This window comes from Balaenoptera acutorostrata, chromosome 18, assembly GCF_949987535.1.
Source record: "Balaenoptera acutorostrata chromosome 18, mBalAcu1.1, whole genome shotgun sequence".
Classification (NCBI taxonomy): Eukaryota; Metazoa; Chordata; class Mammalia; order Artiodactyla; family Balaenopteridae; genus Balaenoptera; species Balaenoptera acutorostrata.
Window position 1 is genome coordinate 73,697,789 of NC_080081.1, and position 16,249 is coordinate 73,714,037.

Consider the following 16,249-nt stretch of genomic DNA (forward strand, 5'->3'; position numbering starts at 1 on the left):
AGAGGTTCGAGCCCTGGTCCGGGAAGATCCCACATGCCACAGAGCAACTGAGCCCGTGTGCCACAACTACTGAAGCCTGCCCGCCTAGAGCCCGTGCTCTGCAACAAGAGAAGCCACCACAATGAGAAGCCCACGCACCGCAATGAAGAGTAGCCCCCGCTCGCTGCAACTAGAGAAAGCCCGCGAGCAGCAACGAAGACCCAACGCAGCCAAAAATAAATAAATAATAAATAAATAAGTTTATTAAAAAATAATCTTTTTTGCAACCACTTGTATACCTCACGATCTGGGGCTGGAGAAATGGGGGCATCCAGGTGGGGTTGATGAGAAGAGGGAAGTTTGGGGTCTTACCTCAGGCTACTATACCAAAGTACCATAAACTGGGTGACTCATAGATAACAGAAATTTATTTCGCACAGTTCTGGAGGCTGGAAGTCCAACATCAGGGTGCCAGCAGGGTCAGGCTTCGGTGAGTGCCTCTTGCGCGTTGCAGACTGCTGACCTCATGTTCTGTCCTAATATGGAGGAAAGAGATGGAGCTAGCTCTCCAGCCTCTTCTTAAAAGGGCACTAATCCCATGCCCTTGACATCCCTACCGAAATACCTCCCAAAGGCCCCACCTCCAAACACCACCACATTGGCGAACAGATTTCAACATGTGAATTTTGACGGGATACGAACATTCAGTCCGTAACAGGTCCCATAAGTAGAGAAGACTGCACCAGGAATGACTTTATGGAATGATGGATGCAACAGCCAATTTCACAAGAGATTCCTTTCTCTCAGTGGGGAGAGGAATAGGACCTGCAATAGGAGCAAAACTACCTCTTCAGCAAACTGTGTGCACATGTGACTCAAGGACCAGATGAGTGGCCACCCTCCAAAGCTTCAGCACTTGGAAACAACTCCAGGGAAGGGGACAGAGGGAATCCTGAATTGACAGAGATTGCGTTTGGGGCAGCAGCAGAACAGGAAATCAAAACAGAAGTTGAATGGAGTGATAGAAAGATAAGGTTCTATTTCTTATACATCTGAAAGATATCACTGTGTTTTTACGAGGAATCACAAGAAGAAAGAGAAAGAGAGAGAGAGAGGTCATCATTTAAACACTTAAATTAGAATTTCCCACAATCCTGGGAATTCCCTGGCAGTCTAGTGGTTAGGACTCTGCCCTTCCACTGCAGGGGGCACGGGTTCGATCCTTGATTGGGGAACTAAAATCCTGCAGTCCACGTGGCCAAAAAAAAAAAAAAAAAAGAATTTCCCACAATCCTTAAGAAGAAACTGAAAATGCAAATGAAAAATTCCATTAAATTAGTATAAGTTTAAGCTAACTTTTAAAGGTGCAGTTTGGAAAACCTTATCTGTTCCAGTAATTCCAAGGTGGAGGTCATCAATTCCTTCTTCACCTGTTGGCCACTCATAAGCACCACATGCATAAATAACTCCATAGAACCAGATTAAACATAACTGACTCCAAAAGTTGCCCAGCACAGATGGGCAAGAACCTCCTGACAACAGGATCTCTAGATAGTCCTACTCAGAAGATTCCTCCTTCATCCCCTCTCCTTGCACGGCACTGGCTCAACTCTGCAGCTCCACTTAGCTCTTTCAGAAGAGCTTTATCAGAAGCTGGCCTCCATCACTCTCAGCTTTCTCCTCAGTGAAGCAGAGCTGGCTCTTGCTAGGAGGAAGCAAGTAGAAGAAGGGTCGGAGAACCCAGATCCAAAAGAAAATTCAAAAAATATGCTCAATATCAGTAATCACTAGGGAAATGCAAATCAAAACCATAATGAGGTAACACTTCACACGCATCAGGATGGCTATTACAGACAAGAAGGAAGGAAGGAAGGAAGGAAGGAAGGAAGGAAGGAAGGAAGGAAGGAAGGAAGGAAGAAGGGGAGGGAGGGAGGGAGGGAGGAAAGAAGGGGGAGGGAGGGAGGGAGGAAGGGAGGAAGAGGGAAGGAAGGAAAGAAGAGAGAAAGAGAAGGGAGGGAGGGAGGAAGGACAGAAGTAAAGAAGGAAGAAAGGAAGAGGGAAAGAAAATAGCAAGTGTTGGCAGGATGTGGAGAAATAGAAACCTTTGCGCACTGTTGGTGGGAACGTGAAACGGTGCAGCTGCTGTGGAAAATGGTATGAAAAATTAAAAACAGAATTACCATATGATTCATCAGTTGTATTTCTGGATATGTACCCAAAAGAACTGAGAGTAAGGTCTCAAAGAGATATTTACACATCCATATTCACTGCAGCATTATTCACAGTTACCAAAATGTGGAAGCAACCCAAGTGTCCATCAACTGATAAAGGGGTAAAGAAAACGTGGTGCATACACACAATGGAATATGACTCAGCCTTCAAAAGGGATGAAATTCTGACACATGCAACAATGTGGACGAACTCTGAAGACATGCTAAGTGAAACAAGATAGGACAAGTACTGTACAAATTCACTACATGAGATCCCGAGAGTAGTCAAGTTCATAGAGACAGAAAGTAGAATGGTGGTTGCCAGGTCGGGGGGATGGGGTGGATGTGGAAAGGAGGAAGTAATGTTTAATGGGTGCAGAGTTTCAGTTTGGGATGATGAAAACGTTTTGGAGATGGATGGTGGTGACGGCTGCACAGCAATGTGAATGTACTTAATGCCACTGAACTGTGCGCTTAAAAAAAAACACAACCGGTTAAAATGATGAGAAAAGAACTAGGAGGAAGGGGAGAGGAAGGGGTGAGGGAAGGAGGAGAAGAAGTAGGAGTTGGAGGAGGGTCCCTCACAGGTAAATTGAACGGTAACAGGAAACACACCGGACTGGATTTAGCACGTGGAGAGCTGGGGTGAATTTCCTATTCTGTGGGCGGAGAAGACAAGGGGAGCGATCCCAAAGGAGCTCAAGAGATCTGGCTTCGCAAAAGTAAAATGAAAGCCAGGAAGTTCTAAGGGTGTGGCACAAAGCTAAGGCTCCCACTCCCCACCTTTGGGCAGACGGGTCATCCCAGATCGCAAAGGCCTCAGTGCAGAAGTCAGGGAACGCGGAGCGGGGAGAGCCTGCAGAGGCCATTTCAAACTTAAAGGCATATCTTAACTGCCACTCCCTCCATAAGGCTCTTCTGATGTCCCAAACCAGGCATTCTCAACGCTGGCCCTGTCCTCGCCAAGGGGGCAAAAATTGTCTCTTAGAGGTGAAAAAATCTTATTCTTTCTATGCACCAAGCACAGAAGTGCAAAGGGCAAATTCACACATACGCGGTGTATCTATGGTATCAAAATTTTATGGTGGGGGTTGGTGATTAGGGGGGGAAATATCCAAAGGAGAGGGAGAGGGGCAAAAACACAACCACGCAAAGGCTGAGAACCACTGCCCTGAAGCTGGGGGGCTCCGGCATGTGGCCCCAGCCTCCAGGCCGCACAGCCCTCTGGGCTTCTCGCACAGCTCGAGCGCGTGCGGTCCGGCAGGAGAGCACGCGCCACCTCACCCCTTCCAGCTTCCGCGGCCGGGCACCCAGTCGGCCGGGTCGTCGTCACGCTCACTGTCACTGCGCGCGGCCGCCCGGGACAACCGCTCCAGCGCGCACGGGGCAGGAGAGGGTCCCCCGGGGAGGGTCCCCCACGGGCCCCCGGAGCCGGGGGCGGGGCCGGCTCTCACGTCGGGGGCGGGGCCCGCGCGACGCGCTCCGGCCCCGACAAGCCCCGCGGCTCCGCCCGAGCCTCCGCCCGCAGCCCGGCTCCTCCCGCCGCCTCCTCGGCGCGCTCCTCCGAGGTGCCAGCGCGGCTACGCCCAGGGCGGCGAGAGAGCCGCCGCGTCCGCGGAAATCTGTACACACCGCAGCGCCACCTCCGCAGCCGGGTCTCTGTGGCGCAATCGGTTAGCGCGTTCGGCTGTTAACCGAAAGGTTGGTGGTTCGAGCCCACCCAGGGACGACAGGGCTTGTTTTCCTGTACGGGGATTCATTTTAAAACTACAACTCCGAGATTTTTAATCAAATAGGAGTACGACACTGCCACGTTTCTAGGACAGAGGAAGACAACGTCCTCTAAAGAGTATTCGGTGCCCAACGCAGTGAGTCCAAGAGCGACACTGCTGCTGAACTGGGAGCCCGTGGATTGCTAATTCTAGTCCTACCGAATATCCGGGGGAAATGTGCATATATGCTTCAGGAGACCTGCCCAACATTGTTCATCAACAGCAGACATTGTAATGGCAAAAACAAACAAACAAACAAACAAAAAACACTCAATTGCCCATTGACAGGTGAATCAATAAATACCATTGGTTTCTCTCAGAAAATCTGATACCACCAAAAAGCAAATGTAGTTATTCAATTTTGCCATATCTGCGGCCAAAAGGATTTGAGGAGCAAATGCAGATGCAAAAATGCAAGAGGAGACATCTCAAAGTCAAAGTGTGTGGAGGCACAGTTATACCAAGAAACTATTTGCTGAATTAAGCTGTGTTACAGCTTTTGGATCAAGGACTTGAATCTAGGCACAGGCCTTAACGTTTTCTTTAGATTGCCGGCAGATTTTTTTCTGAAATTAAACTCAAGCAGAAATTGTATGGGTTCCTGTTAAAAGGTCTCAAATGACGTATTTTCAACTCGTCTCACAGAAGACACAAATATTTTTCAAGCAGATGATTTGCATATGACTTTCTTTTTTTCTGATTTTATTGAGAAATAATTGACATGTATATCACTGTATACATACGAGTTTCTATAAAGATGGAGAACCACATGATAATATGATAACATGAAGATGTAATTCATTTCTGCCAAGATTGAGGTCATGTGGTAGGTGCTTTTTCTCTGGGATGTTCTTATCAGGGATAGAATTTTGAGACCTAGAAGAAGGAATAGTTGACTGTCTCACTAGGGTGTCTCCTAGGGAATGCCTTGGCAAATGCTGGCTGACAATTATTTATCAAATTATGGTTGATAATAAAATATCCTCTACTGTCTCGTTAGGACCCCTCAGGAAGGAGACACAATATTGCACTTATGGTGGAATTCCAGACAGAATGACAGATAGCCACCCCGAAAAAATATTCTTGGGTAGGGGCCTTTCTCATGCTTCTCAAAATTCCAAACTTGCCACCTACACTTAAGGATAGCTTACAGTGACACAGAGAACTATATTCAATATCCTATGATAAACCATAATGGAAAAGAATATTTTTAAAAACATATAAAAAAAAGAATATATATATATATATATATATGTATAACTGAATCACTGCTGTACAGCAGTAATTAAGACAACATTGTAAATCAACTATACTTCAATTTAAAAAAAGGATAGCTTACAGTGGAAATGAGAAACGGGGAGGGGGTGGCAGTGGAATTATGTCATAAGATCATTTATACACTGTTGAAATTGAGTCTCACATTTCAAGATGAAGAAGATGTAATATTTGCTATTACTGAAGTGATGGGGACTTAGCATGTCCTTCCACCTTGAAGCTGAGTATGTTTACACTAGGTTATAAGCTCCTTGAGGGAAGAGACCATTTTCTGTTATTAATGATCAATTTAGGGTCCAAAGGATTTCCTTCAGGACACAGTTCAAATTCTTGAGTTTAGCGCACAAGGGCTTTCATGATCCGCAGCTGTGTCTCCTGCCCAGTTTCCGCATGAGACCTTTTAGAGGTTATAAGCACTTACCAGGAGTTCCTTGAATGGCCCAGGCTGACTTACACCCCCTTTCCGGCCAGACACCTGTCCCTACACCCCGATGTGCCCCTCCCCCCTCCCCCATTCTGCTTACCTGGGTAACATCTGCTGAGGAGCTACCCCCTCAGGAAGCCTCCCCTGACACTGCCTCCATCTGATTTAGAGGTCCATCCTCCACGCATGCATCACAGTACCCTGAAACCAGGGAGTTACTTGTCCCCTGCACAGGAATATGACCTCTTCAGAGTAGGAACCATGTCTCCGTTCATCCAGCACAGGCCTGTCCCATGGCAGACGCTCAGGACCAGAGCAATCCCTGCTTTCTCGGTGTATGTGGTTAACAGAGACCGACAGTCAGATAAAAATGCATATGATGAAGGGTCAGCATGAGAAACACAGAAAAATGTTCCCAGGCCTTGAAGGAGGAAGTCAACTTAGATGGGCTGGATGGTGTCTTCATGGAGGATTTGAAATGACCCTGAAAGATCTGGACAGGCCAGAGGCAGAGGAGGGGTATCTAAGGCTGGGGAAATTTCAGGACAAGATGAGGGCATGATGGGGGTGATGGACAAAGTGTACTTAAATAGTGAGCAGTGAAAACGTTCTTAGCTTGTGGAAGGGCCCTGAAGACCAAGAGAAGAGGCTGTCCAAGAACAGTATGGAGGTTCCTTAAAAAACTAAAAACAGAGCTACCATATGACCCTGCAATCCCACTCCTGGGCATGTACCCAGAAAAAAACATGGTCCAAAAGGATACATGCACCCCAACGTTCATTGCAGCACTGTTTGCAATAGCCAAGACATGGAAGCAACCTAAGTGTCCATTGACAGAGGAATGAGTAAAGAAGATGTGGCACATATATACAGTGGAATATTAGTCATAAAGAAGAATGAAATAATGCCATTTGCAGTAACATGGATGGACCTAGAGACTGTCATACTGAGTGAAGTAAGTCAGAGGAAGAGAAATATCGTATAATATCGCTTATATGCAGAATCTAAAAGAAATGATACAAATGAATGTATTTACAAAACAGAAATGAACTCACAGACTTAGAGAATGAACATACGGTTACCGGGGGGAAGGGTGGAGGGAAGGGATAGTTACGGAGTTTGGGAGTGACATGTACACACTGCTATATTTAAAAAGGATAACCAACAAGGACCTACTGTATAGCACAGGGAACTCTGCTCAATATTATGTGGCAGCCTGGATGGGAGGGGAGTCTGGGGGAGAATGGATACATGTATATGTATGGCTGAGTCGCTTTGCTGTGCACCTGAGACTATCACAACATTGTGAATCGGCTCTACTCCAATATAAAATAAAAAGTTAAAAAAAAAAAAAAAGGGAGAGAGAAGAGGCTGCACTTTACCCTGTAGAGTAAGAGAGTCACTATTAAAGGTTTCTGTTTCAGGACAGAATGAAATCTATTTTAGGTGGTTGGGTTGGCAACAATGTCAATAAGAAATAAGAGAGCAGAAGACAGTTTAGATGCAATTATATTTCAAAGGAGACGCAGTGACGCTCTGGGCTAAGATGGGTAAAGGAAAGGAGCCATGGATTAATTCAAGGGAAGCCTGGTCAAGATTTAGGGATTGAAACAGGAGGGAAGTTTGAGGGTGAAGCCCGCATTTAGAGCCTGGGAGACCCAGAAAATGGTGATACCATTGCTTGATGTGGGACTTTGGAGGGGTCTTAAAGAAACCTTGAAATTAGAAAAATTATAAATTGTCCATACTCTTAGCTTTCCTAACTTGTGGCCTGTTCTCCACCATGGAGTTCATCTAGAACCTAGTCTCAGAAACAATCTTCATTTTAAGTTAAACTTCATTTATTTAAGATAAACTTCCCAAGAGACTACTTAGGGGTCCACAGAGCCCTATGAAAATGTGAATGGGAAGCTAAGGACCCTCTCCCCAGAATGTACACATTCACAGAGAAAATCTTATTTACAGTGTCCAAGAGAGTCACAGAGCCTCTGGTGTAGAGTTCTTGGCCCCCAGATTTTGAAGGCCCGGCTTTGTATTTTATTTATTGGATTTGTATTCTAATTATTGATAAAGGTCATAAAGCATGTCAAATCCAAAGTGTTTAGGTATGGAAAAATTACTAAACTGAAGATTTTAAGGTAACACAAAGAACTAGAAGAGTCTAATAGTATTGACAAGTCGCAAAGAGAAGCCAGTAGCCAATTTCTTTTCTTTTCTTTTCTTTTTTTTTTTTTGCTGAGCAATTAATTACATATGTAAAATTAGTAATAAAGGACTTGAGACTAAAAAAACTGCCTGGAGGTTTTAACATTTAATGCTTTATTGTTACAGTCTGGAGCTACTGGAGGTACTAGCTGTGAAGGGCTTGAATATAGTGATCCTTCCAGGGTCCCTTCTATAGGGATTTACACCATCACCAGATACCAATTTGTATTTCTTTCCTTGGGAGTTACTTTAATGACACCCAGCAAACTATCATATTTTAGTCACCCCCTCATAGGAATTGAGCCTTTTTTTTTTTTTTTTAGTAAAAACAAACCAAAAATTATTGTCTGTCAAAGATGACTCAAACTAGTTATTCCTGAACAAGTAAATCAAATACACCTTAAAATAAGGAGATCTTCAACTACCTTAGTAATAAACTGCGAAGTAGATCTTAGATTATTATATGCATGTGTGAGCATAATGATAGTTTATTTATACTTAATTATCCAATATATTCACTTGTATAAGAACATAGGCTGGCTTGATAATTGGAATTCACTATACTACTACTACAGAGGTGAAAATCTGCGATGGATAAGAACTAAATATAGAACTGAAGTTTTAAATATTGAATTTCCCTATTAATTACCAAGCACAGGGATGCTTTACAGTAACCACAAGGTCCATATCAGTGGGACTCCAGTTTACAACACAAACATCTTGACATCCTGCTGAACAGGCCCCGTTTACGTTGCCTTGGGGCTGGGGGAGTTTTAAATATCAGGTGAGTGGTAGACACACTTGAACTTCTCAGCATATTTATATCATCTCTGCCTCCAAACTCAGTGGGAAGGTTATAGTAACGAGAAAGCTGGCAAGAAGGGTGCTTGATCAAGCTATTAAGTGCCTGCAATAACTAAACAGAAAATGCATTTTCATTTTGAGATTTGAAGTATTTCATAGGAGCTCCTTTTCTCCTGATGACCTCTTGCTTCTGTGGTTACATTTAATCTCCTGATTAAACTTCTCCAGTACCAGATTTATCGTCGCTTTGGCACTTTGCTGTCTTGCAGAAGTTAATAAGCGCCTTTTGTGGGTCTGCTTTACTCAGAAGCATCCTGTAGTGCCTGTCAGCCACCTTTGCCTCTTCTGTGGCTTCCTGAGGGAACACGGGTGGGGAGAAAGGGGTGAGGAGCTCCTGGAGGTGAAAAGCAAAGCAGGGCCAGAAAGACAGTCACAGATAAGCTCACTGAACAGGCCTGTTTCAGAACCACCAACTGTATGGGGCTCTTTACCTGCGGCAGGAGCGCCCACAGGAGGAGATGCCTCTGGAAACGGCTCAGAAAAGGTCATTAGTTTAAGGTCACCCCTTTGGGATGCTCCCTCTAATCTGCCAGCTCGATTCCGCCGTTCCTCCCCTGCCTCCCCTGCCTCCCCTTCCTCCCCTGCCTCCCCTTCCTCCCCTGCCTCCCCTTCCTCCCCTTCCTCCCCTGCCTCCCCTTCCTCCCCTGCCTCCCCTGCCTCCCCTTCCTCCCCTGCCTCCCCTGCCTCCCCTGCCTCCCCTTCCTCCCCTGCCTCCCCTGCCTCCCCTGCCATAACACATATGGACACGGATCACTGTCTTTGGCCCCAGATTCTGAGTTTGGAAAAGCTAGTCCATTTTGTGTTGTTTGCATTTGCGGTACCCAGGAAAACACTAAGATAACTAAACTTACCGCAGTAATCATTTCACAATATATGTAACTCAAACCATTATGCTGTACACCTTAAACTTATATAGTGCGGTATGTCAATTATATCTCAGTAAAACTGGAAGAAACAAAACTCTAATAAATTGTATTCTCACAGCTCCACTGAACCGTCCTGGCTAAGTTACCAAGGATGTACATCCCTGTTACCAAAGCCAATGTCAAGTCTCAGTCCTATTTCTCTACTTCCCAGCAGCACCCGACAAATCAGCAGCAGATCTGATAGATCTTCCCCTGATTTCCAGGACACCACTCATCTGGTTTTCCTCCTAACTGCCCCTTTTGTTCCCCAGAGCTGTTTTAACTCCCTAAATGGCCCCATCCTATATCATGGCATTAAATAGGATCCATGCATTCGTAATTCCTAAAAGAGTATCTCCAGCGGCGCCCTCTCCTGAGGCCCAACACTGCAGATCCACTTTCCTATTAAATTATCTCCACTTGGAAGTCTAATAGAGATCTTATGCTTAACGCATCCAAAACTGAATTAATAAATTCTTTCCTTTAAATGTTCTCCCTCCCAAGTCTGTCCCATCTCAGTAAATAGCGCAACCCATTTGTTCAGGCAACAGAATCTGAGATTTATCTTTGCCTCCTCTTTCTAGCCCACCTTCAACCATCAACACGACCTGTTCGCTCTGCCTTGGAAAGGCAAGTGATCCAGCTGTTTACCACCTCCACAGCGGGTCACCCTGTCTTAACTGAGACTGTTATAGACTAGCACTTCTATTTCTGACCAACTGCATTCTCCACGCTTCAGTGATCCTGTAAAAACTAGACCGTCTTATTCCCTTGCCTGAACCGTCCAGTGGCTTCCCGTTTTTCTCAAGCATAGACAAGGTCTTTACTATGCTCCACAAAGCCATACGTGATCTGGCTTCTGCCACCCTCTCTGATCTCCTGTTATAATTCTCCTTCCCTTGCCTCACTCTACTCAAGCACGCTGGCCTCTTCCCTGTTCTCAATCATGCCAAGCACCCTCGCTCCTCAGGACTTTTGCTCTTCCTGGAATGCCCTTCGTCCAGTCACGTGGCCAAGTCCCTAACTTCACTGAAGTACCTGCTCAAATGTCACGTCCCTCCAAGCAACCTTCCAAGTCCACTCAGTCTAAACTGGTCCTCCCATCATTCTCCCACTTTTCTCCATAGCATTTAGTGCCACCTGACATTAGTCAATTGTCATTATTTGAAGAGTCTATTATTTGTGAATTTGCCTACTTGCCAAAATTTATTTGTAACCCTAAAAATCAATACTTGCAGTGCTCTTGTGGTCATTTATGGACATGTACACAGCAGTGAAAAATCTGAAACCCTTGCAGTACATTTGGTCCCTGCCAAATATCAAGGCTCTTGCTATTTGGTACGGATCATTTGGCGTGGACCAAATATGCTCATGGACATTTTGGGTAGGACCAGATTTCAAGGACCATTGGCATGGACCAAATGTCTTATGGACACTTTTTGTCCTTTTTGTTGGTTATTTCACTTGTTTAAAATGGCCCCCAAGTGTGGTGCTCAAGTGCTGTCTAGTATTCCAAAGTGCAAGAAAGGTGTGACGTGCCTCATGGAAAAAAACATGCGTGGGATGAGTTCCATTCAGGCAGGAGTTACAGCGCTGGTGACCTTGTGTTCGATATTAATAAATCAACAATATATATTACATAAGGTGTCTTTAAACAGAAACCCACAAAAAACAACATTTGTTGATCAGGTGACAAAAATGTTGTGACCAGAGGCTCACAGGAACCTAACTGTATTCCCCCAGGAGCAGTGGTCCAGCATTTGCTAATTCAGTGTTTGTGGTGACTTGATACAACAGAAGTACCGCAAATAACAGGAGTCAACCGTATGTATCCCCTATTACCACCCAACATTATATATTTAGCTCCTTGTTTAGAAGGCAAATTACTAAAAGGCAAGAATTTCCTTTTATTTATTTAGTTTTATTGCCTTATATCTGAGGTTTACAACAGTGCTTGGCACTCAGCAGTAATCTAGAAATAGTTGAATGAATAATTAATAACAAGGATGGATAAGCAATTCCTCAAAGAAACTCAACTGGCCAATAAAGTTACAGAAAATATTCAACCTCACTAATAATCATGGAAATGTAACCAAAACCAGCCAAGGTTTTTTCCCCTTCAATGCTACTACCTGGTGTTGGTGAGGGTTCAGCAAAGCCATGCAAACAATCATTAAAAGACTATAAAAACGTGCATATTCTTTGACCCAGAAATTCCACTCCCAGAAAATAAAACCTGAATCTGTGAAAATTTTTATCAATAAGGATAATTAACAATAACAAAACAATACAAATCACCTCAAAATGTAAATTGGTGAAACAATGGTAATACACACAATGTAACATTATATAGCTATCCAAAAGTTGTCAAAAACTAAGATGGAAAAATGCTCTTTAAACATTAACACAGATCATTAACAAATAGGTACAACAGAATCTCATATTTATTTCTTAAAGTCTAAATGTATAAAAATATGAAAATGTTTGCAGTAGTTATTACCACTAAGTGTTAAGATGAATGCTCCGAAATCTTCTTGGTGTTTTCCTGTATTTTCCCAGTTTTTCCTTACAATAAACATGACTTTTTACTTTTGCAATCAGAAAAAAAGGGAGGGGGAGGTTTGGGAGTAATTTTGACAAATCATTTTTGCAGTACTGAGTCCCTAACAAAGTATTCTCCCCCAAGACTGCCACCTTCAAACCTTAGTAACTCTGCTACTAACTAAAACCACTATAGCAGTGGTGCTGTTTGGGCACCCAAACTTTAAATGAAGCTAGAGGTAGAAAATATATTAAGTTCAAGCACTGTAGTAACCACTCTATACTCAGTCCCAGCTCTACAACTTACTAGTTCTGTGCTGTTTCCTTGTCTGTTAAAAGTGATGAGTACCTTGCTCATAGGAACGTTGAGGTTTAAATGAATTAATGTTTCATTTATAGTAGAATCCAACATAGGCAAGCCTTACATGCACTGGCTATTTCTCCCAAAATATAACTTAGATGGTGTCCCACTTTGGTTACAGAAATAAATGTCTTGGGGGAGAAAGATGATACTTACAATGTAAACTCTTAGCACATCAACACAAAAATAGGTTACTTTTTCCTGTTACAGATCATTTTTTTGATCACCTAACATTATATAAAGTTCTAGTAACAAGTTTCCTGCCATCTTTTGTAAAGAGAGAAAGAGGAAACAAGTTGTATGAGGGGAGGTTACATTCTACACCACTCTACTGGTAGAAGACACAGGCTTAGGCTCTTATGTAAGACCACAAAACCATTAGCAAAACAGTCACGTGTTCATGTATCATATACAATGACTTAAGTTTGTATCAACTAGTGTTCTGCCTGAACCAACATAACTAAAATTTAAAATGTAGAAATTTAACGTACCCAACTGCACAAACTACCAGAAACTATAAACTACTTTTCATTTTTAACATTTTGAAATCCTCATTCTCCTACAAACACAAAATGAAGCCAACAAGGAGGACAAATTCTTCATCATTTAATTTGTGAAACAGATCATATGCTTTGTGGGCATAACCAAAGGTAAAACCTTCAGTAGCTTACGTTTTGTTCATGACAAGGCCAGTGTGTAAACACTACCTAAAAACATAGTAAATTTTTCCATGATTAATAATAAATATTAAACTAAAAAGAGTTAACAAGCATTCAACAATTCTCAAACAGATAGTCATCAAAATGAGTGAAGTCTAATGTGTCACTTGCTAAAGAATTTAACGCTGAAGTAGAAAAAAACTCATCAAAAATATCAGTCTTCATGGGATTTTCCGAGTTCAATGTTGTAACATAGGCATTATTTGTGAGTGAGTCTGGCTGAACTTTGCATTGATTTTTCTTGGTGGGGCTGCAGTAATTATGGTCCTGTCTCAGATGTATGTCTTGGGGAATATTGTTTAACTCACTAGGTACTGGTGCTGGCATATGATTATCTCCCATTTCTAAGTACCTAAAGTCAGCCTCCTCATTTTCTGAGAGCTCTGTTGAAACAACAGTTGTAGGGGACAGTAATTCTGCTAAAATTTCTTCATGAGTTTGACTACTGTACGCGGAAACACTAGGAGCTGTGGTGCATCCAGATTTACTATCGGCAATATCAATTTGATGTTGTAGTTCTTTTAACAAGTCTTCTATTGATTCACAATCATTTGGAGAGCCACAATGGGACATACGTTCTAAATTTTCACTTGGAAGTGTTCCATTTTGGGGGGAAGACATAAGAGCAGCTAATTTCTTCTTTTTTGCCTTAAGTTTTTTAAGAAGTTTTAGACGAAGTTTATGAATCTGACCCTCAACTGAGTCTCCATGGTTTGCTGAAGAAACACCATTTTCATTTCCATGAGAACTGTGGTTGAGGTGAGCTCCATATGAGGTGTTTTCACATTTCTTCAAAACTTCCAAATCACCGTTACCATTAGCAGGGAGAGGAGAAGCTGTGCTAACCGGTGATGGATGGCTTGGTGCAGGATTACTAACTGGAGGAGGCTTACTTGCACACCTATGAGCTTCCCTGGATGCCCAGTTACCCTTTTGTTTTGTACCTTTAGTTTTAAAGCCACCAAAATTACTTGCCCCCTTAACTGAAGGCTGCAAGTCAGTCACAGTGTTTCTATTATGAGCTGAAACACCAAACGGCATAAAAGAAACACCCTTGCTTAATAAGCCTTTAACCCAACTTCCCACAAATGGTTTTTTCTGATTTTCTTTCAGAGATGGATTCTGTGACGGCTTAGCTGTTACGGTTTGAGAAGATGCTGCAGTTTCTTTTTCCTTCAAATCAGACACCTGAGATGTAACATGTCGTTCTGGTTTTAATTTCTCAGTTTTTGGTAAAAGAAATTGTTTTGATGGAGCATCCTTCTCTAGGGCAACTGTACCCTCAGTTTCTACTGACTTTCCTCTCTGTGTAAGGTCAGTAGCACGAATATCATTCACAGGCTGAGTAACTACAGTATCTTCTGTACTCAGCTGTACTGATGGCACATTTGTATTTACAAGTTGAGATGAAAAGCTTAAATCCACAAACTGGTCTTGGGTAAGCTTGTCCTTGCATGGAGCCGATACTAAAGAAGCCATTAGTGACTCTTGCGATTGCAAAGTATGTGTTTTGACAACCCCTGCATTTTCTGCCACAGGTTTATTTTCTAATAAAAAACCTTCAGAGTTAACCTGTATTTCTTCAAATGTCAAAGGTGAAATATTCTTGTCGACCAAACCTTTCAGACCTGGAAATAAATGATGTTCAAAAGTTACGGCTTCATCCTGTGAAAGAGTATTAGGAGCAACTGACACATTTGTGGGGTGAGTTCCTGAGGACATTTCAGCTGAGGCAGCACCACCTACAGAACACAATGCTGGAGATACTTGATTCTCATCTCCGAAAGCGTGTTGATCATAAGTCTTTTTAAGTGGGCAGCAGGCAGGTGCTTTATCTGTCATTTGGGATGTTTTTCTTTCCCAGATAACAATATGTATCTCTGAAGCAGGAACTTGAAATTTCTCATGCCTTTCAGAACATGGGCCTTTTAAGTCATCACATTCCAGCCAACTTCCTGGGGGATGGGGAATGAAAGTGAAAGATGTTAGACATTCAAAAAAACCACCATCCTGGGTTAACTTTCTTCTGGCCTTTTTAACTGCTGTATCACTGGATATCCACCAAAGGAAAATGCTTGAAAACATGGCCTTATCCTTATGTCACCATTTTTCTCTGCCAAATGTTAAAAGTCCGTATTCGGATAACAAAAGTTATACACTAACATCCAGAAATCTGAAAAATTGAGGTAATGTTTACTCTTTTCTAAAATGCCCACAAAAATCAAGACAGAAGTATCTTTAACTTCTGGAACTTAGAATACAGTACAGTATCACCTAATATATCTAACAATATTAGAAAATAGATTAAGTTTTTCATAATATTATAAATTTTCAAGATAAATGAAGCTTGTTACCTCAAGTACCAACACTTAATTCAATTCTTATTTTATTTCTTTTTGGGGTTAGAAAAAGCAGCTTAGGTTTTTAGGTGTCTGCTCTTATTTTATTTCTGAGTTCCTGTTTTGTCATTTGTCAAGTAGCAATGAGATGATGGATGAAGGGAAAGAGGTTAATGCCTCTCTACACACCAAAATATCCCAAACAAAACCATCTGTTAAGTTTATGTGGATACACCCTTATAAACTATCTGAACCCACCACTTTTTATCCTATACCCATTAAAACTTTGAGAATACTTTCTTTGCCTAGATCAGTGGTTCTCCACCACACATACACATTAGAATCATCTGATTAATATTTGGGCTGAATTCTCAGAGACTGATTCACTGGTCTAGGAGAGAGCCAGGATGTTTTTTATAAGCTAACCATACAATTTTTATATGCTGTCAAAGTTGGAAACCATCTAACCTCTTCTACCTGAAGCAGACTTTTCTTTCTCTAGAATGCAATAAAAAAGTAAAATAAATTTTTTCAAAGTGTTTTTATGTTATTGAGAACCACTTCCCCACCCCAAATTCTGAAGTAGGGTAAAACTTTAAGGTAATAACTATATTTATAACATGAGTTTCAATTTGCAAAGCGCTTTTATAAACAC

The 16,249-nt window shown here is 42.4% G+C and overlaps 1 protein-coding gene and 1 non-coding gene across 5 annotated transcripts in view; one reads left to right on the forward strand and one right to left on the reverse strand.

Moving 5' to 3' along the window:
• The first annotated feature begins 3,844 nt into the window (after positions 1 to 3,844).
• On the forward strand, positions 3,845 to 3,918 carry TRNAN-GUU (transfer RNA asparagine (anticodon GUU)). The gene has a single exon. It is a non-coding gene; the product is annotated as a tRNA-Asn (tRNA).
• A 7,957-nt stretch (positions 3,919 to 11,875) lies between these two features.
• Positions 11,876 to 16,249, reverse strand: part of USPL1 (ubiquitin specific peptidase like 1) — a 40,047-nt gene continuing 35,673 nt past the window's right edge. For all 4 annotated transcript variants that reach the window (XM_007164163.2, XM_057533149.1, XM_007164164.2 and 1 more), the window contains one exon: positions 11,876 to 15,210. In XM_007164163.2, the coding sequence (XP_007164225.2) occupies positions 13,310 to 15,210 (1,901 nt within the window). In that variant the 3' untranslated portion in view covers positions 11,876 to 13,309. The remainder of the gene's footprint in view (positions 15,211 to 16,249) is intronic.